The following is a 22,062-nucleotide window of genomic DNA, read 5'->3' on the forward strand; positions in this document are numbered from 1 at the left end:
TGTAATCAATGTATTATTTATTGAAACTACTTCTTCGCATTCAATGTTAGATTTTCTATTTGCTTCTTCTATGGCAACAATATCATTTTGTAAGTCAAAAATTTCTGACTCTTTAATTGTAATACATTTCTTTAAGTTTTGATTTTCTTTACATAATCTCTCGAATTCTATACTATTTTGTTCGTGTTCTTCTTCCATAATTTTTATTAATCGCATTTTTTCTTTAAGTTTTATATCTAAGTTGCATATTAATTGTTCGTATGTCTTTAGACTTTCGTCTTTAGTTTGAATTTGTTTATTTAAATTAGTTATGATTTCATCTTTTGCTTGTATTGACTGTTGCAATCGAGTTTCGACACCTAGTCTCGGATGTTTATTCATTTTGAATAAATGCTGTCCAACCACATACGCAGTTTCGATGATTATACTATTAGATTTAATTAAACTTCACAAAAATTAATTTCGCCGTTCAGATTTGAAGGCACAACCTCTTGGATAAGAAGCAGGCGCCTATCAAACTAGGCCAATGCTTGTGATAACCTCGAGTGCGAAATTATGTTTCAACATCTAGTCAAATATGTTGTCATTAGACCGTTTCTTTTGAATGTTTGAAATGTCACAAATGTTTGAATGTCACTGGGTTTGGTATACCCTGCACTTTTATAATAAAAATAGAAAATATATAAATTACTAATTTAACACTTTTACTTCACAAATTATATGTTTTTGTAGTATTGGAACTGTTTAATAGCACTTATTTGTAAATTATTTAATTTAATATGTGACTTTAGTTATGTATTCATAGTCGCTAGTTAGTTCGATTATTATCACTTTTTTATTCACTGTTCATAAATAGATTGATGTACAAATAATAACACAAGTCTTTTAGAACTTAAATAATTAAATAAATTAATAGTTTCTGTAAAAATCGTTCGTTTTATATTTTTAAAGATTAATTTAACTGGGAGCTGTATTTACACTTAGAAGCGCCACCTGGCGCGATAATAATTCTAAAGTATTTATATGTAATAATAGCTGAGAACTATTCCAGAGTCCGTGGGCTGTTTCGTTATTGCACGCTACGCCCCAACCCGTATTTGAAGAGTCGCTAAATATTACAACAGAATAGTCGCAACTTTGAAATAAAGAAAATGAGGAGTCTATGTGATCTCTCCACCATACAAAATCCTCTTTTAGATGTTTTGATAGAGTGATATATTTATTGTAATTATTAGAGTAATTAAGTGCTAGGAATTTATCCCGTTCAAATAATTTTGTATAAACCCATCCATAAGTCACTGCTGGACATGCGGAGGTCAATAAACCTACGTAACGAGCGAATTCTCTTATTTTACATTTTTTTGTTTGTATTAATTTATTTGTAAATATTTTTATGCGTTTTTTCTTTTCATCGGGTAATGTTAGACTCATATTAATTGAATCAAAAATGAAGCCTAAAAATAAACATTTTTGCTTGAGTACAGTTTTACTTTTATCTTCATTAATTAAAAATCCCAATTTAGAAAGTATATATTTAGTAGTTTTTAAATTATCAAGACAGTTATTAAATGAGCCTCCAATGCATAAAAAATCATCAAGAAAATTTACGGATATAAAACCTAATGAACGTAAATAATGTAACACGGGTTTTAAAAGTTTAGTAAATACATAAGGTGCAGTACATAGTCCAAATGGCAGTACATTGAATTCAAACAGTTGATTTTTATATATTTCAGAATTCCAAGTAAAACGAAGGTAGATTTTATCGCTTTTGGCAATGGGGACTAAAAAATAGGCATCTTTCAAATCAAGCGTGACCATAAAACAGTCTTGGTCTATTAATTTTAATGCGGTGCGATAATCCTCCATTTTGAAGTGCTTAATAGATATAAATTTATTTAATTCCTTTAAATTTAAAATAAATCTGTGTTTGCCATTAGGTTTCGGGACTGTAAAAATAGGTGAAATAAAATGATTTTTACATGGGGAACAAGTCGAGATATGATCTGACTGTAATAATTCCGTAATACACTCATCAATTATGTTGATTTCAGTTACCGTATATGATTTAGTTTTAATTATCTGATGTGGGTCACAAAAGAATGGTATTTTATAACCTTTAACCCAGGACAAAATATTTTTATCACGTGTTATTTTAAGCCATTCATCAAAAAAGTACTGAAGTCTGCCAGCAGTCGGTACAATTGTTTTTGTAATATGTACCTGAGATAATGTATTCAACGTCGTCGAGTCTGTTGTGGGTAAGATCTCGAACGCTGCGTCGGTTTTTGTATTTTTTATTATTTCACGTTTTTGTTTACTTATGGAATTAACAATAGTAAACCTTCTCGAAAGGGATTCTCTGTAGTGAGTGTCACACAGTAAGCGCCCTGCATCGCTCAGAGTTTTAATAATTTCTTGTGGGGTATTTTCCACTTGTGTCAAAGCTAAGTTTAATGCTTTGCCAATAGCCGAGATGCAGCTAGACATTTGATTTTGTTTGTGCTCACTGTACGAGTCCTTTTTTAAGCTGTTATCGGACAATGCCGACTTCAACTCCGGGTTTAGTACCGGTGCTTTCATGGGGATACAATTTTCTGCGGGTAAATATTCTTTTAAAAGATTCGCTTTTTCTTCTTTAGGTATCCCGTTGGTTAAAATATGTTTCCATCTCATAGCTAGATCTTTATGTAAATTTTCACCAAAGGTTTTATCGTGTGTTGGATCTGACCCTAGTAACTGTAATATGTCTGGGTCTAATTCATCATTTTCCTCTATCATTTGATCATTTTCAATTAGGATCTCGTCTGTAATGACGTAAAAATAACATAATAGGTAAAAACGAAATTTGAGATGCAACGGTTTTTGTCTATACACGCTTTGCGTCAAGACTCGATTATGTTATTGTTATAATAAAAATATTATAACAAAATAATATATAAATATTATAAAATCCACACACGATTACGTCGGGTAGATTTATATAAATGTACCGTCAAATAAAACAGATAATAATATTCTTTGTTTGATATTCATTTTAGAGAATTGTTCTTACCTTGAATTATTGGATCACTGGCTTCGTTTTCGATATTTGAATTTATTTGCACAGGAGTTGACGAACTATTTTCTATAGTGATATTTTCCGAATCCGATGATGACAAAATTCTTCTTCTTGTTCTCACTAACTTTTTAACTTTTTTTTAACAACCGTTCTACTTCATGACTGTCACCTCTATCTGACCGCTTCCTTTTTTCCCATTTTAACTTATTTTTGTTGGAAGTGACGTGTGACTCGGACAACACAAAATCGCGTAATGAGGTTCGGGCGCTTGTAGACCAATAAGGTAGGGAGGCCAAGAGTGAAGAAGGACATGTGAGCACTCAGTGTTCACAAACCCAGGATCGTAGCGGCCTTTGCTACCGTTGTGGGGAAGCAGGCCATCGTGCAGCAACATGCACAGCCGATCCGCGGTGCGTCATCTGCGCCGCGCTCAGGTCGCCCGGCGAACCATTGGGTGGGTGCTAAATCTTGCACCCCACCCAAAAACAAAAAGGGGAAACGGCCAGCCACTCAGGCCCCAGGCCGAAGGAGCGTTCAGGAGGAGGGGATGGAGACGGGCCACGAGCCCAGTCCCCCTCCTGGCGATCAGGGAGGTAGGGGCGGTAACTAGCCGCTCCTCGATCGCTACCGGGCCGGGGTGACGACCGCGGGGGCGGTCCCACCCCACCACACCAGGCCCGAAGAAGTCGCGCGCATGTCCCCGCGCGCCTTCCCCAGGGAAGAGGAGGGGAAGTAGTGGGTTCCGCTATGGAACCCGCAGAGATGGGGCCCGCTGCTAGAGTGGGCCACCGCCGCCGGAGTTGCGGTAGAATGTCATCGATCCCGCGACTCCGGCTTAGGCGTTGGGTGAGGGACATCTTGGAGTTTTTAGTGAGTAGGAGTCTCACAGTACCCGCGGGCTTCCCCCGGGGCCGGCGGGTCTCCATGAGGGATTTTCTCCAAGTCAAAAAATTTAATTTTTATCGATCAATGCATTTAAAATGATCTAAAAATAGTGTGATAAGGACAGCATCATCTGGCGTGCTGCATGTAATCAGTAATCATCTTCGGGAGAGATACGAAGTATAATTTTTGTTTTTAGAGTGACATTTCTATGAATTCACTGTCGATAGCGAGCGGTGCGATGGAAAAAGATAACCGTTTATAAAAATATAATAAATAGCCCTGGACAATTAACACAGACTGATACTGAACTGATATAAATAGATATTTTTATTTTGTAAATACATATATAATATACATATAAAACATCCAGACCGATGAAAACAATCGATGATTGAGGTTATGGCGTGATCAATCAAATTATATATATATATATATATATATATATATATATATAAATATCCCCTTGGGCACTTTTGTTGATCTAATGCCAGCTGACCATATATAAATGTTGATCCGTTTTGAGCCACAACTGTCACGACGAGTAATAATAATACTTAAGCGATTTATACACGATTTTATACAAATCCACCTTTTTGGCATACGAGCAGTTCTTGATCCAATTCAAACGGGCCAATCAGGGTGCAGCATTTGCCAAGGGCTTCCTCATTGGCACGTTTGGGCTACTACATTATGGCTACAGTAACTTAATATTGTCTAGCTAGTATTTCAAGAATAATAGTCTATCTAATCTAAATATTTGTAAAAATCAGTCTGGAGTAACGTGACTCCAGATCAAACCTCAATACTTGTTATTTTTTGGACGGGAATCTTTTCTTTTGTAACAACGTTACTGAGCGAATAAAGAGAAGACGCAACGGCGGATCCAGGGGGGAGCGTCATGGAGGTCATGGGAGTCATGGGGGCGTCATGACTCTCCCCCCCCCCCCCCCCCTTAGCCCAGGACTTAGGTAGACCACTAATTGAACTAAAAAATAATGAAACAGCAAAATTTTTTGCACGATCGGAGTGTTGGTGCAGTAGTATTAATTATAATTAAACATTGTTACTTAAAATATAACAGTTAAAGTACTATAACACTAAAAGCAAAATAGGTATTTTCAAAATACTTTTTCAAAATAAATTACCCTTTGAGTTTTTGTCCAAACCTCAGATATTTTATTTATTTTAGGTATATCAATCATTACATAGTATAGTATAGTATAAAACAAAGTCGCTGTCGCATCTAACAAGTACATAAATAAAGAAAGAAGACTTCTGTTAATCAATTTATATACTCGTTCTTATTTCATAGTACTTGTTTTGATCCGAATATATACAGATACCGTAACGGTCTATTAATTATGAATTTATTATACCTAACCTAGATATTTTATTTTGACGAAACTCCGTGTAGTAGTAGTATCCGATAAGGGTATGCGAACCCTAAGTATTATTTCAAAATGGCCAGTAATTTCGAAGAAATAAGCCTTTGAATTTCAAATCAACTTACCAAACGGACGCTCAAGGTTCGATTCCCGCCATAGATTTTTTTTTACTATTTATTTTGTTTTGTCTTTATTTTATATTTTAAATTAACTATTTTAATAATTAAATGAATTTAATCGAACATAACTTCGTTAAGTATTAAATTAATTTTAATTTACATTACCTATTATTCTTTCTAAATTGTAAAGTAACTAACAATTATAGTAAGATCTTATAAATAATTAACACAACAACATTTAAAATGTATTTTCTTTATTATTACAAAATATTTTTCGTGCATGCTATAATAGTTAATGTCAAAATTTATTTAATATTTAACAACGTTTTTATCGATTAAATTAATTTAATTATTAAAATAGTTAATTTTAAATATTACTTTAAAAAAAAAAACAAAAAAGAAAGTCAATGGTGGGAATCGAACCTGGGGTGTCTGTGTGGTAAGTTGGTACACAGGTACACTCCTAACTAGTAAAATTAATTTAATACTTAACTACGTTTTTCTCGTATAAATTAATTTAATTATTCAAATAATAAATTAAAAAAAAAACAAAAAGAACTAAATAACAATAGTCAATGGTGGGAATCGAACCCGGGATGTCTGTGTGGTAAGTTGGTACACAGGTACACTCCTAACTAGTAAAATTAATTTAATACTTAACTACGTTTTTCTCGTATAAATTAATTTAATTATTAAAATATTAAATTTAAAAAAATCAAAAAGAAATAAATAACAATAGTCAATGGTGGAAATCGAACTCGGGGTGTGTGAGTTGGTACATAGGTACACTACCAACTAGGCCATTCTGCTTTTGTTCATTCTTGTGAAAAAACTAGTATTGACGACAGGCGACACATATAAGCGGCGTCGCGACGCACCTATAATATTTGTGTAGATTAGGTAGACAATAAGTTGTGTGTTGAAATTGGACAATAACTTAGAAATAATATTAGTTTTTAAAAGTGCTGTTTTAGAATAAGACATCGATTCACTGTTTAAAACTACGATAAAGGTTGAACATCTGTTTGGGTACCAGCGTTCATTTGGCATTCATTGTTTATAAACACAATGAATATTTGTTGGCCTTTTGTGATAAGATAACACCGTTACTATTTTCTAGCCATCGGGTTTATGATGACCGTAGGGTTTCTTATTGTAGACTAACGGACGGAACACGGTAATTCATGTCTTTATGAATATTGTCCAATTCGTGTTTACAGTGCATTGTAATTAGGCAAGGAAATTGTTTATTGCACCAATGTTAAATATTCTTGGGTAGAGTTGTAAAATGCAATGCATTCTTTATGAGTAACTGTTAGTTTGTGAGAATAAATAAGTAAGGGAATTTTGGCAATGTGAAAGGATATTGTTATGAAGTTGTATAACGTTGTGCATTGTCTGATAGAAATAAGGTTTGGTTTATTGCCAGTAAGAATTTTGTAAGGACTGTAGTCCCCACTACAGTCTATACCTCCCATATATAAGGCGAGGAATTTTTGTATCGAGTTAGTCGTAATATAGTTATAATGCAGTCATAATACTGTTATAATAGAGGGACTCAGACAGTCATAGTCGGATTGTTATATGCCGACGGCTGTCATAATCGAACATATGTAGTACGGACGGCAGTTATAGTCCGTTATTATTGTAAAGTCAGTCGCGGTAGTTTCCTATAGACGCCATACAGTCTGAGCTACAGCGGCTGAAACTTGAATGTAACATCGAATACGGTTATAACTCAATTGTGAAACTTCTGTGGAGAGAATAAACAGGCTTCAAGAGACAACCGTTTCTTTCAAACCCCACCATCGATACAGTCCACTGCTCTCCCTGAGGAGCTGTCGCCAACAGTGTTGGACCTTCGAGCGCCGGATCTGCTGACAGCGACCTACGGATATAAAATGGTAGTCACAAGAGGCCAAGCGGAACGTGATGAACAAGCGGCAGCGCTAGATGAAAAATCACCACAGTCACCGTCAATGAATAGGGTGGGCCCCCAGGAACATCGGAGCCCCGGTGACACCGTACCCTCCACACGCCGCGGATATCAGGTTGAAAATTGGACGGCCGGCGCCGAACAATTCGCCGGGCCGTCAACCGCCACCGCAATGAGGCAAGAAGTCACACAATATAGAAGAGGAACACCGACACCGTCCGTACAATCTATAAGAAGCGTGCAGGACGAGGCGATGCAACTAGCTGACATGGATCCTAAAATGGACAATCGTACACGTCAGAAGCTAGCAATGAACACTGCCGCCTCGAACAGATATTCAGCAGACCCAGGGGAACCAGAACAGAACGAACATCGTGTCCAGGAGTGGTTGAAACAAAATGGACCACCCACGGACAACATACGAGGGGAGTCGGTATTTATAAGTACCAAACCGACTCGCCACGAGAACGGGGAACAATTAAAAACCCCGATCAAGACACAGAACAATGAAGACCAGCATCGACGATCATCAACACCGACGGACATAATGGAACGAGCCATAGACAAGCTAACGAGCGCGGTAGAATTTCTTATGAAGTCCAGGCCACCACCACGACAAGCTACTGATTTACCCATATTTACTGGGTCGCCGTGGGAATGGCTTCAATTCCGCGCAGCTATGACGGAGACGACAGCACTGTATCGCTTTACAGCAGTCGAAAACATAGCGAGATTGCGAAACAGTCTGCGGGGTGAAGCTAGAGAAATGGTAGCACCGTTGCTGAATGCCTCGACCCATCCAGATCGTATTATGGAAACGCTGGAACAATGCTTCGGTCATCCCGAAATAATAGCCGATCGTGCTATTGAAGACTTGAAGCGACTGCCACGACCAGGACTGTCCACTAGCGAATTTAATGCATTCGCAGTTAAAGTACAAAACATCGTAACAGTTCTGAGTCAAGTAAAAAAAGGTTATCTGTTCAACCCGATGCTGACCAGGGAAGTACTGGAGAAAATGAGTCCCCATCAACGATCGAACTGGTATATATTTGCAGAGAAAAATGAGAAGCAGGATATACCAGACATAATTCAACTTTCAAACCATCTTACGCAAGAGGCGAGAAGGGCTATGAAATATGGATATTCGGCGCCTACATACGTAAAAAAAGAAATACCGCGACCACCCACGATGCATAGGCAGACAGCGATAACGCCTAGGAATAAGAGACATGTTTTTACAGTTGAAACTGTAGAAAATGAGACTAAGGTACACATGATTGTGTGCCCAGACTGCAGACGACAACACAAGTTAACAGTTTGTCTTGAATTCACAACAAAAACAATCAATCAACGATGGGACGTTGTTAAAAATGGCAGTCTGTGTTTTAAATGTCTCGTAAGTAAAAATAAACGTCACAATTGCGAAGCAATATCGTGCGGAGTCAGCACGTGTAAGCTTCGCTACCACCCGCTGCTGCACCAACACACAGGGCTCAGCGCAAACACCGGTGACAACGCTGAAGACATCGACAACGAAGCGGTTACGACAACGACAGTTGACAAGAGTACCGACATCAAATTAAAAGTATGTCCAGTCACTGTAATTGGCCCGAAAGGAAAACAAAGAATATATGCACTATTCGATGAGGGATCTACAGTTACGCTATTGGATGAAAAAATAGCAAAAGCAGTGGGGGCGAACGGACCGATTCACCCACTAAACATGCATGGAATAAACGCTGACCGATGCGAAATAAATAGTCGATCGGTACGGATTAAGATACAAGGACAGAGCCGACGCAAATATAAAATAAATGCAAGAACCGTCACAGAAATGAAGCTCACTAGTCAGTCTATACCTAAACGACTGTTAGATTTAAATCATTTAAAGGATTTAAATCCGAATAACCTATGCTACGATAATGAGCGCCCACAGTTGTTAATCGGATCGGATAACTGGCAGCTTATCGTTACAAGAAAATTAAAAATGGGAAGGAGAAACGAGCCAGCCGCGTCATTAACGCAGTTAGGCTGGGTACTGCACGGTACCACTCCCCGCGTAACGATCAAAAGGGACTCGGCACGGGTGCTGCATGTTACAACAGTAGCAGAAAATAAACGGTTGCACGAGCACGTCGAGCAACACTTCGACACCGACACGTTGGCTATAGAGAAAAAATTGAAGATAAAGTCGACGGATCAACGAGCAATTAATTGTTTTGAGACAACCGCGCACCGTAAAGACGACGGTGCAGACGGAGTCAGCTTGCCGAGGTGTAAAGATGACGTCACACTGCCATCAAGTAATAACATGGCACTGAAACGACCGAAAACAGCTGACTATCTCGCTCACAGCGAGGAAACGGTACCGGTGTATTCAACAAACTGTAGTGAACGTAGCCTACCAGATGTAAGGCGTTTTTCAAATTACAACCGAGTGCTACGCGATTAGAAATAGAGATATTGAGAAAGGGAGGAAAACTATCAAGATCCAGCCCTCTATTTAAGCTAGATCCTACGCTAGATGACGGCGTATTACGATTGCGGGGAAGGATAAACGCCGCGAACATATCATTGGAAACGAAACGACCTGTTGTATTGGACGGTCGGCACTCGTACATTAGAATTCTCATAGAAAAACAGCACCGATCCGCTGGACACGCTAACAACGAGAGAGTCGTAAATGATATACGACAGAAATATTATATAATAAAACTCCGACCAACCGTACGAGTAATAGCAAGAAGCTATCTTTGGTGTAGAGTACGAAAGAAGATGCCCACACCACCGAGTATGAAAGACCTGCCAAGGGAAAGATTACAGCCATTTCATAGGCCGTTTTCAAATTATGGCACTGATTACTTCAACCCTATTACAATTACAATAGGGAGGCGGCAAGAAAAGCGATGGATAGCGCTCTTTACCTACTTAACAACGAAGCGGCACATCCAGGATGCGAAAAAGCACAAAGAAAACATTGATATAGGTGACATTATGATCGTAGTAGATCATACACTGCCACGCAACGTGTGGCCAAGAGGCGTCGTCGAAACAGTACATCCGGGAACCGATGGTGTAGTCCGCAGTATCAACGTGCGTACGCGAGGAGGTGTATTTCGTCAGCCCACAAATAAACGGGCCGTGCTGACACCGAGGTTACAAGAAGTCGCCGTCTACCAGTGAAAGGAGGCTGCGACGAGTCTACGCCGAGGGGAGGATATTGACGACAGGCGACACATATAAGCGGCGTCGCGACGCACCTATAATATTTGTGTAGATTAGGTAGACAATAAGTTGTGTGTTGAAATTGGACAATAACTTAGAAATAATATTAGTTTTTAAAAGTGCTGTTTTAGAATAAGACATCGATTCACTGTTTAAAACTACGATAACGGTTGAACATCTGTTTGGGTACCAGCGTTCATTTGGCATTCATTGTTTATAAACACAATGAATATTTGTTGGCCTTTTGTGATAAGATAACACCGTTACTATTTTCTAGCCATCGGGTTTATGATGACCGTAGGGTTTCTTATTGTAAACATATTCTTATTGTAGACTAACGGACGGAACACGGTAATTCATGTCTTTATGAATATTGTCCAATCCGTGTTTACAGTGCATTGTAATTAGACAAGGAAATTGGTTATTGCACCAATGTTAAATATTCTTGGGTAGAGTTGTAAAATGCAATGCATTCTTTATGAGTAACTGTTAGTTTGTGAGAATAAAGAAGAAGAGAAAGAAGAAAGAGAAGAAAGTTATAAATTCAAATAATATTCCCGTAGTTTACGTTTAAAAGAAAATTTATTCATAGCAGTTTTGATATCAAGAGGTAAGTCATTCCAAAGTTTGATTGCCTGAATGGCGAAAGAATAGTGGACGAAATCGGACAAATGAGCCGGGATATGAAGTACAAATTTTCTAATTTACCATTTATTTTAAGTTTTTTAAACTCTATTCATCGAGACCAATCTAATGAGTCCAAACACGATATTTCTGCTGTAAGTTTTCGAAGAGTATGTTCATCATCTGATAATACTGGTGCCAGTATGAAGTCAAGGTTAACAGATAACTAATTACTCTTATTTCGTCAAAATCTTTAGATTACGTATAATAAATTCATAATATCGCTACCTATTCGGATCAAAACAAGTATTTTAGGTACTTCATGTACTAGTATATAAATTTATTTATTTATTTATTTAACTTTAATGCACACAATATAATATATAGTATAGTACATTTGGCGGACTTAACACCATGCGGCATTTTCTACCAGTCAACCATTGGTGGTGCAGAGAATAATTGTTGGCGGTGCAAAATTATAAACATAAACAAAATGCAACAAAATATAAATATATATACAATATATATATATACTTAAGAGATACAATAATATATAACATAAATATATACAAATATGATACCTATATACACATAAATACACACATATATATGCAATAAACTTAAATATATACCAAATAGTCTGACAGTCACAGAACTAAAGAGAGTTAAATGGAAAAAAATAGAATTCAGAGAAGAGAGAAAGTTATAAATTCAAATAATATTCCCGTAGTTTACGTTTAAAAGAAAATTTATTCGTAGCAGTTTTGATATCAAGAGGTAAGTCATTCCAAAGTTTGATTGCCTGAATGGCGAAAGAATAGTGGACGAAACCGGACAAATGAGCCGGGATATGAAGTAAAAATTTTCTGGATGTACGAATACAGTGATTGGTGTTGTCCCCATGGAAATGAAATTTATACTTAATATAATCAGGAGAATTTGGATCGTATAGAATGAAATAGAGAGTACAAAGCATACGGACATTCCTACGATAGCGGATAGGTAGCCATTTAAGCTGAGAACGATAAGAAGAGATATGATCGAATTTGCGGAGATTAAAAATAAACCGGATAGAGTTGTTGATAAGACGATCCAATTTGTTTAAAAGATCTACATTCATGTCAGAGCAACACACATCGGCGTAATCAATGGTGGGAAGGACTAAGGATTGGATAAGCAGGATTTTGGTACTTGTGGGGAGGAAATTTTTAAGCCTGTATAAGTTACGTAGTGTCACTGTAGTTTTACGACTGATCTCGTTAACATGTTTGTTCCAGCTAAGAGTACTGTCCATCAACAAGCCGAGATTTTTAACATGCGCACTGTAGGTAATAGTTTGATTGCCGAAGAGAACTGGAGGCAAAGTGCCAAACTCAATTTTGCTAAGTTGTTGTTTGCTTCCAAGGATTATAGCCTGACACTTGGAAGGATTAATAGAAACACCAAACTTTTTGGACCATTTGAGAATATGATCGAGATCAATATTCAGATGATCGATGGCCTCACCAAGCTCAGAAGCTACAGCTTGAGAGTATACCTGAAGATCATCCGCATATAGATGGTAAGAGCATTTGAGATTTGTAGTGATAAAATCAATAAAGATAGAAAAAAGTAAAGGAGACAAAATTCCGCCTTGCGGAACGCCAGCGACAAGCTCACACCAGTCAGAAAAAGACTGGTTTACACGGACTGCTTGCTGACGACCACGAAGATAAGAGGCAAACCATTTCACGACTGATGATGAAATCCCAAGATGTGCAAGGATGGCGAGTAGGATGTCGTGATCAACCGTGTTAAATGCGTTGGAAAAATCAACCAAGACCAGAACAGTTAATTTGGATTGTTCCATGCCCTCCCTCACATCCTCGGTGATTTTCAGTAGAGCAGTAGTAGTGCTGTGTCCAGGACGAAAACCTGATTGGTAAGGACTCAACAGTTTGTTAGTCAATACAAAAGCAGATAATTGTTTGTGGACAACAGCTTCTAAAATTTTTGAGAGGAAGGGCAGGATTGAAATAGGTCTAAAGTCCTTAGGGAGTTGTGGGGAGGAAACTTTAGGAAGGGGAAGCACAAATGCTTTAAGCCAGGATGTAGGAAATTCGGAGGAATGTAGAGAAGAATTGATGATGTGAGTAATGATGGGTAACAAATGTTCGAGTAAGAGAATAATCATAATCCTCACATCATCAAAACCAATACAATTGGATTTAATTGAGGAGATTATCTTGTGGACTTCATCATCAGTAACTGGCGAAAATAAAAATTCATCAATAGGACGTTTAGGCCATGAAGTTATTTCAGCTAAAGAGATAGATTTCTGAAAATCATTCAATGTGGGAACTGAGGAAAAGTGCCTATTTAGGTCATTTAATGAGATAGATGAGGAAAAATCATCAGACTGTTTGCACAGCCCAAGTGACTTTAGAAACTTCCAGGTATTGGCCGAAGAGGTATTTAGAATGTTCGAGTGGATATGACGGCGTTTAGCAGCTCTTACCATATAGTTGCAACGATTGCGCGCAATTTTGAAAGCCTTCCAGTTCTCTTCACAACGATCCCTTTTGTAAACACTAAATGCACGATTACGCTTTCTCAAAGCCATGCGCACTCCCGTAGTTATCCAGGGAGCTGGCTGTTTTTTAGCTCTGACAAGGTGAACCGGAGCATGCTTGTCAAAGATTTGGAGTATATATTGGTTAAAAACGAACACCTTATCGTTTGTTGAAGAGGCGGACAGCACGCATGACCAATCTAAATCAGTCACTTCCTTCCCTAAACCAGACGTGTCAACTTTAGCAAAACTACGCAGACGAACGACGGTAGGCTTGGGCTTGAAGGTTTTTATGTTGTAGGAGATATAAATGAGATCGTGTCTGGAGAATCCAGGAGCAGGAAATTGACCATGTTTTAATATGAACTCAGGTGAGGACACATAAATATGATCAAGCCAGGTGTCATGGGAGTCATTGTTAGTGTGGGTAGCACTAAGGGGTAACACTGAAAGGCCCACCGACTGCACAATATCGCGTAGCTTACGAGATCTGTGAGTGTCTTTGAGCAAATCAGTGTTAAAGTCACCCATGATAACATGATGTGCGTGCTCCGCCATAATGTTCTCGAAAATAGACTCAACGTCATGGAAGTAATCAGTGGAAGGAGGACAATATATAACACCGAGAACAATCTTACTTCCCCTAACATCAACTACCACGAATAAATATTCAGCACCACCGGGCGCGGCAGAGGTAGCTAAAGTTTTATAAGGGAAGCCACTGCGTAAGTAAATAGCAACCCCTCCACCTCGCCTGTCAATACGATCGTTCCGTATAAGGAAATACCCCGGTAAACTAATAGAAGTGGACATCACAGAGGGTTTTAACCACGTTTCAGAAACCAAGATCGCGTCGACAGCATTCATATTAAAGGTATTCATCAATTCACTATGATGTTGGGGTAAACTGAGCATTAATATGACAAATGTTTAGATTACGGTGTGTGTTTACTAATTAATTGCAAATATTTGTAGAAAGAGATGCATCTAACAGGGACATATCAAGAGACTCAAAAGATTCATTAGAACTGTGGGCCGAGTAAAAGGATTCATTGTCAGACATTAAAATATGTAAATGTAAATAAATTAGAAATATATGTATATATATATATATATATATATATATATATAAATACTTAATAAAATAAAAATAATATTATTACACTATATAAAACAAAAATAAATAAAGGTAAAAAGAACGCGATGCACCAACACTCATACTTTGCACTAACCGCCGGCCAACTGCAATATAAAAAACAATTTACAATAACTGAGAAACGTCTTAAAAATTACATACAGAAAGCCCACATGAATTAAATATTCATAGAAAACTTTAAGCTACTTTACACTAAAATTTAAATAACTATAAATTAATAAAATACAGTCAGTGAGTCTCAAAAGTGTGGGTGTTAACGCCTGCATGTTTGTTAAAGGCAATACTCATATTCGTAACGGATAGTAGCGTACTTTTGTTTTATTACCACCGTCATAAAATTTTTATCATATTGTCTGTGACTTAAGTGAAGTAACATTCTTTTACATCTCGCTAAGAAATATTATTGTAAAAAGAGAAATATACGTTCCATTCAAGATAATTCATTTTATTTATATCAAGAAATACAAAACCTAACATCTGGCGACCGTACTACGAACCAATATCTGAGGAAAAGAAGAAATCACAAAACAAATCAGACGACAACCAACAATCAAATTGTATCAAATTTCTTCAAATCAACGGGTTGCAATATTATTGTAATTATAAGAATAACTAGAACAGCAAGTCATCGCAGCCAACGCCGGTATTTGCCCAAGACAGCACACCGCAGCCAAGCCGATGCAGCTAAGTGTTCATACCATTATCAATTCCTAATAATTCCCGTCTTTCAGTACAATTCCTATTCCATAGATTCCCAAGAGAAACGTTTTCTTTTGCTCCAATTTATATATAGACTTCACTTGTGCTTCAATATATTTTTAAATAGCGTAATAGTATAACAATATTCGAATACAAGGTACGAGTGTTTTAATAATTATAATATTTAAGGTTGTTTTAATTTTCGTAGGTACATGTATGGTAATGAATAAACGTTAAGTTTATTCATTTATATATATCTATTTACAAACTTTAATAATAGCTGTCTGTCGTTAATTTGTGCATCTAAACGTGGATTATACTGTATTTCATATTAAATTAATGCAGAAAATATTGTACGTATAGTAACTACTTATAATAAATGTCACATTTTGTAAATTCCAGATAATCTGTGATTGAGTCACTGTTTTGGTTGGGACTAATTCGGACCGCACACTCGTTTCTTAAGAGTAAGTGCAGAACCGGGTTCCTGTTCATTCGTCAAGTCACAGGAGGAGCGTGAGCAATATTTAAACATTTTATTTACTACTAATCTATTAGATTGATATTGAGTAAAGCAATATTAAATTATCAAACATCGAAATCAATAGTGTGTTGTTATCGAGTCATAATATAACTTTGTTCTATCAAAAACTATATCAACAACATGGATTCTGGCTCTTCAGACTTGCAAGACCTAATGGTAAAACGCAGTTCTATTAAGGGTCAAATTACAAAATTTAAAAATTATATAGTCAGTATTTCGTGTAAGGAGATATTAACTCCATTAGAGTTTAGTGAATTAACAATTAAGCTCAGTAGATTTGAATCGCTTTCTAGCCGGTTTGATACATTGCAAAATCGAATAGAGGTTTTAAATTCTAGTAATTTAGATAGTGAGATAGATGAGAGGGATGATATGGAACAGTTATTTGTGACTAATACGGCCGTTGCTCAGAGTATTATTCAGAAACATCAACAAAATAACCATAGAGATGATAGTAATTATAAAGACCTGAATTCTACTCAAATGTCGTCTCCTGCTGGTCAGCATGAATTGGGATTTAAAATACCACACGTACAAATTGCCAAGTATGATGGGACCTACTTCCGGTGGCTTGAATTTAAGGACACATTCTTGTCTATTATTCATAATAATGAGCGTATTGCACCAATTCACAAATTTTATTATTTAACTTCTTATTTAGAAGGAGATGCAGCTCGTGTAATATCTAATTTGGAAGTATCTAGTAATAATTACGAAACGGCTTGGAATTTATTGTGTGAGCGGTATGACAATAAACGCCAGTTAATCAAACATCATTTAGATTCGTTATTGAACCTTCAAAACATAGTCCGTGAATCTGATAAGGCACTTAGATTTTTAGTTGATCATGTGACAAAGAATTTACGAGCATTGGGCAACTTGGGTCAACCCACGGACAAGTGGGATATTTTAATCATACACATCATGAGTTCAAAATTAGATAATAATACTCTTCGAAAATGGGAGGAATGGCGTGGTACATTGGATGACATTCCTAATTTAAAACAATTTAGTAAGTTTTTAATCGATCGTGCTGACGTTCTAGAATCATTAAGTCGTAGCTCTACCAGTAATAAATTTATTTCTTTGCCAAAGGGATCTAACTCCAAATTTGAAAGACCACATATTAAATCGTTTGCTTGCACCAACGAAGTAAGTGCTCCTTCTATATCTTGCGTTATATGTAATGGAAAGCACCGCATTTATGACTGCACTTCCTTTAAAGCTAAGGACATAGAAGAACGTATAAATGAAGTACATAAGTTAAAATTATGTAGCAATTGCTTAAGGTCGGGTCACGCAACACGAAACTGTCGCTTGGGACCTTGTCGCATTTGCAAAAGGAGGCACAATAGTTTATTACATCGCTCAGTCACTGACGTAAGTACATCTTCCTCACCACCGCAATCCTCTCATAACGCTACTGATACAATTGTTAATTTGGCAAATGAAAATGTCTCTCAAGTCTTATTGTCCACTGCTTTAATAGAAGTAGTTAATCCGATTACACTCCAAAAGGAAAGAGTCCGTGCATTGTTAGATTGCGGCAGCCAATCATCCTTCATGACGAATAATCTAAAAAATAGATTGTCATTAAAATCAAATAGTAATCAGTTGGTTAATGTTATTAGCGTAGGTAATAATGTTTTTAATAAGGTTACAGAAACTTGTGTGGCGCAGTTGAAATCTTTAACAAAGCCATTTAACGTCACATTGGGTTTCCTAATATTACCAGAAATAACAGGCGATTTACCTAAGGCAAAAATAGACATAAATAATATTAATTTGCCTAACAATGTTATCCTTGCTGACCCTAACTTCAACCATCCAGCACCCATTGAAATCCTAATTGGTGCCGATATTTTTTGGGATATCCTAGGTTGTGAGCAGCATTCCTTAGGTCCGAAGCACCCTAAATTAAGGAATTCCCAATTTGGTTGGTTAATCTCTGGTCCCATTTATACCAACTTCTGTTACAAACAAGCTAGTACTCAATGCCATCATACCGTAACTACAAAACCAGATGATAACATTCATCAAGAGCTCACTAAGTTTTGGGAAATCGAAGAGGTTTCACTAAAATCACTACTTAGCGAAGAGGAGAAGGCATGCGAAAGGCATTTTTTATCACATACTACTAGATTAAATACAGGTCGTTTTTGCGTTCATCTTCCTGTAAAGGATTCTCCTGATTGTTTAGGCGAATCATATACCTTGGCTAAAAGGCGTTTAGTAAGTTTAGAAAGAAAATTCAGAAAGCAATCAAGTTTGAAGACACAATATATTGAATTTATGCGAGAATACTCAGAATTGGGACATCTCTCCGAATGTACATTAACTGAATATGATGAAGCTTATTTTTTATGTCATCATGCTGTGTTTAAAGACACAAGTGAATCGACGAAAATAAGGGTTGTGTTTGATGGTTCTGCTCCATCGTCTTCAGGCCAGTCTATCAATGACCTTCTTATGGTGGGGCCCAATATGCAGGATACACTTTTTTCTATTTTAATTAGAGCTCGTCAACATAAGTATCTCCTTACTGGAGATGTAGAAAAAATGTATCGACAAATTCAAGTAGCTAAGAGAGATCGCAAGTTTCAATTGGTTTTATGGAGGGAAGACGAGTCTGAGCCTATTAAGGCCTATGAACTTAATACCGTAACATACGGAATGGCTAGCTCAAGTTATTTAAGTACACGCTGTTTATGGCAATTAGGAGAAGAAAGTCCAGATAAAAAAGTAAAAACCATTATACAACGAGATTTTTACATCGATGATCTAATTACTGGAGCTGAAAATGAACATGATTTGCGTTACATTCACAAAGCTGTTTCCGAGGTCCTTCAAAAAGGTTGTTTTAATCTTAGGAAGTTTAAAACCAATTTACCGTCTATTGTGCAAAACAACTCAAATAATGATGATTTAACATTCAGTGAGTCAACAAGTACCTTGGGAATTGGTTGGAATCCGCCCACTGACACACTTCATTTTCCTATTAAATTTCCATGCTCTGTGAAAACCGCTAATTTAAGTAAGCGTGCAGTACTTTCCTCTATATTTAGAATATTCGATCCATTAGGTTTATTAAGTCCATGTGTAGTAAGAGCTAAAATTATCTTGCAGCAAATTTGGTTATTAAAGGTCGGTTGGGATGAACCAGTACCTGACAATATACAAATGGAATGGAATAATTTTGCTAGTCACTTACCCTCTATTTCATCAATTCAAGTTCCAAGACGTGTTCTGTGTGATGAGCCAGTAACTGTAGAGATACATTCTTTTAGCGATGCCTCTCAAAGGGCGTATGGTGCTTCTATTTATATGCGATCTGTTGATTCTCAAAACAGAATTTATGTTACCCTTTTATGTTCAAAATCTAAAGTAGCTCCCGTAAAGGTAACTACTATTCCACGCCTGGAATTATGCGCTGCATTGCTAGCCGCTAAGCTGTGCAAAACAGTAAAGGAGTCACTCAGACACGATGTACAGCAGCTTACTCACTGGTGTGATTCTAGTGTAGTCCTAGGTTAGCTTCGTAGCAGCCCTCGTAATTTGAAAAGTTTCGTTGCTAATCGTGTTTCCGAAATTTGTGAATTGACAGATGCATCAGCATGGCGTTATGTTCCAACATCTGTCAATCCCGCTGACCTTATATCTAGAGGTGTCAGTCCGAATTTTCTACAAACCTCAAATTTGTGGTGGTCTGGTCCATCGTTTTTTCAAGAGCCTGAAGGTAATTGGCCAATTTTAAATAAAAATATTGAATATGATACGTTACCTGAAGTTAAACTTACCTCTGCATTAGTCAGCAGTACCAGCAACGTGGACACTGTAATAAACATTAATAGATTTTCTAATTTATCTAGATTGAAACGCTCATTTGCGTATTGTTTGCGATTTATAAATAATTTGAAATCCGCGCATAAATTAGTTGGTACATTAACAGTCAATGAAATAGAGAACTCATTTCTTAAATTATGTCAGTTAGTTCAAATGCAGTCATTTTGTGATGAATATCATCTCCTATCTAATCAAAGAAACTTATCCACTAAATCCAAAATATTATCGCTATCTCCATTTTTTGGCGACGATAATCTTATTCGAGTAGGTGGGCGAATAGATGCATCGGAATACTCTTATGATAAAAGACATCCTATTCTGCTAGACGCATCCCATCATTTAACAAAATTGATTTTAGAATATGAACATAAACACCACTTACATGCTGGTCCGCAATTGTTACTATCTATAGTTAGGGAATATATCTGGCCAATAAATGGCAGGAAATTAGCTCGTAAAACGGTGAGCAATTGTTGTAAATGTAGGAGATTGCAAGGGAAAACATTGGTTCCGTTTATGGGTAATCTGCCAGCCCAACGTATCACGCCAGGATTTCCATTTAAAGCCGTAGGTGTGGACTATGCGGGTCCATTTTTAATAACGAATAAAAGGGGGCGTGGTGCTCGGTTATTAAAGTGCTATCTTTGCCTATTCATTTGCTTAAAATATAAATGTGTGCATTTAGAAGCAGTAAGTGACCTTACCAAGGATGCATTTGTGCTAACATTTCGCAGATTTGTGTCTCGTAGGGGCAAGCCAGCGGAAGTGTTTTGCGATAACGGCCGTAATTTTGTATCAGGTGCCAAAGAATTACATAATTTTTTCAAGATTTCTAAAAATTCTTTATTGGATTTTGCAAGTAGCGAAGGAATAAAATTTAACTTCACGCCTTCTTACGCTCCTCACTTTGGCGGCTTATGGGAAGCGGGGGTGCGCTCCGCTAAGTATCATATTAGGCGTGTCATGGGAAATTCATATTTAACTTTCGAGGAACTGTCAACACTATTCTCACAGGTGGAAGCTATATTAAATAGCCGTCCTCTTTGTCCTCTATCTTCTTCCCCGAATGATTTCCAATGCCTTACACCAGGACACTTTCTGATCGGTCGGGCCATAACGTCTCTTCCTGCACCATCGCTAGAACAGGAGTCATCAAATAACCTTCAACGTTACTTTAGACTGGAACAAATTCATCAACATTTTTGGCAGCGCTGGCAGCGGGAATACATAGCTGAGTTACAACAGCGCAATAAGTGGAAGACAGGATCCTCAAACTTGAACATGGGTGATTTAGTTCTTCTTCAAGAAGATAACATGCCACCACTTTGCTGGAGACTGGGTCGTGTGTCTAAATTATTTCCTGGACCTGATGGAGTCTGCCGCGTAGCAGATATAAATACTACAAGAGGCATTGTACGCCGCCCAGTAGTGCGCCTTTGTCCCTTGCCAACGGAAGAAGATCTACAGGGTTGAAAACGATTTTTTCAACGGGGGGAGTATGTTAACGCCTGCATGTTTGTTAAAGGCAATACTCATATTCGTAACGGATAGTAGCGTACTTTTGTTTTATTACCACCGTCATAAAATTTTTATCATATTGTCTGTGACTTAAGTGAAGTAACATTCTTTTACATCTCGCTAAGAAATATTATTGTAAAAAAAGAAATATACGTTCCATTCAAGATAATTCAATTTATTTATATCAAGAAATACAAAACCTAACAGTGGGTATCCAAACACCAAAAGAATTACGACATTATTGGGTATCAATCACAAGTGACAGCGTGCTGCTGACATAAAATGACAAGTTGTAACTAAGCGTCACTGTCACTGATCTGTGGTCATTGTCTTCATGACATAAAATATTTAGATTAACTACTTTTATGTGAATACAAAACAAAAATAAAGTGGGTGAGACAAAAACAAAATAAAAGATTAATAATCACCGTAGTAACAGAGTAAAACTACTGTTTTGACCTCACGGTGCGCTTAGAGCGCGCATTAGCTGCGTGTGCTGGCTTGACAGTATCA

At 37.2% G+C, this 22,062-nt stretch overlaps 3 protein-coding genes across 3 annotated transcripts; 2 read left to right on the plus strand and 1 right to left on the minus strand.

Moving 5' to 3' along the window:
* Positions 1-957: 957 nt before the first annotated feature.
* On the minus strand, positions 958-3,095 carry LOC131855509 (uncharacterized). Its single transcript, XM_059206785.1, has 3 exons — positions 3,056-3,095; positions 2,224-2,807; positions 958-993 (listed from the first exon to the last, which is right to left on the minus strand). The coding sequence occupies exons 2-3, from the start codon at positions 2,779-2,781 to the stop codon at positions 958-960; spliced, it is 594 nt and encodes a 197-aa protein (XP_059062768.1). The 5' UTR covers positions 2,782-2,807; positions 3,056-3,095.
* A 219-nt stretch (positions 3,096-3,314) lies between these two features.
* Positions 3,315-9,841, plus strand: LOC131855510 (uncharacterized). Its single transcript, XM_059206786.1, has 3 exons — positions 3,315-3,319; positions 3,401-3,654; positions 7,212-9,841. Exons 1-3 carry the CDS (start codon positions 3,315-3,317, stop codon positions 9,839-9,841), a joined length of 2,889 nt encoding a protein of 962 aa, XP_059062769.1.
* A 6,467-nt stretch (positions 9,842-16,308) lies between these two features.
* Positions 16,309-21,504, plus strand: LOC131855511 (uncharacterized). The gene is made up of 3 exons (XM_059206788.1): positions 16,309-19,717; positions 19,793-19,924; positions 20,717-21,504. The coding sequence occupies exons 1-3, from the start codon at positions 16,309-16,311 to the stop codon at positions 21,502-21,504; spliced, it is 4,329 nt and encodes a 1,442-aa protein (XP_059062771.1).
* Positions 21,505-22,062: the final 558 nt, after the last annotated feature.

This window comes from Achroia grisella, unplaced genomic scaffold (genome assembly GCF_030625045.1).
Source record: "Achroia grisella isolate CSIRO2021 unplaced genomic scaffold, CSIRO_AGI_Agris_v1 utg1455, whole genome shotgun sequence".
In the NCBI taxonomy this organism is placed as follows: Eukaryota; Metazoa; Arthropoda; class Insecta; order Lepidoptera; family Pyralidae; genus Achroia; species Achroia grisella.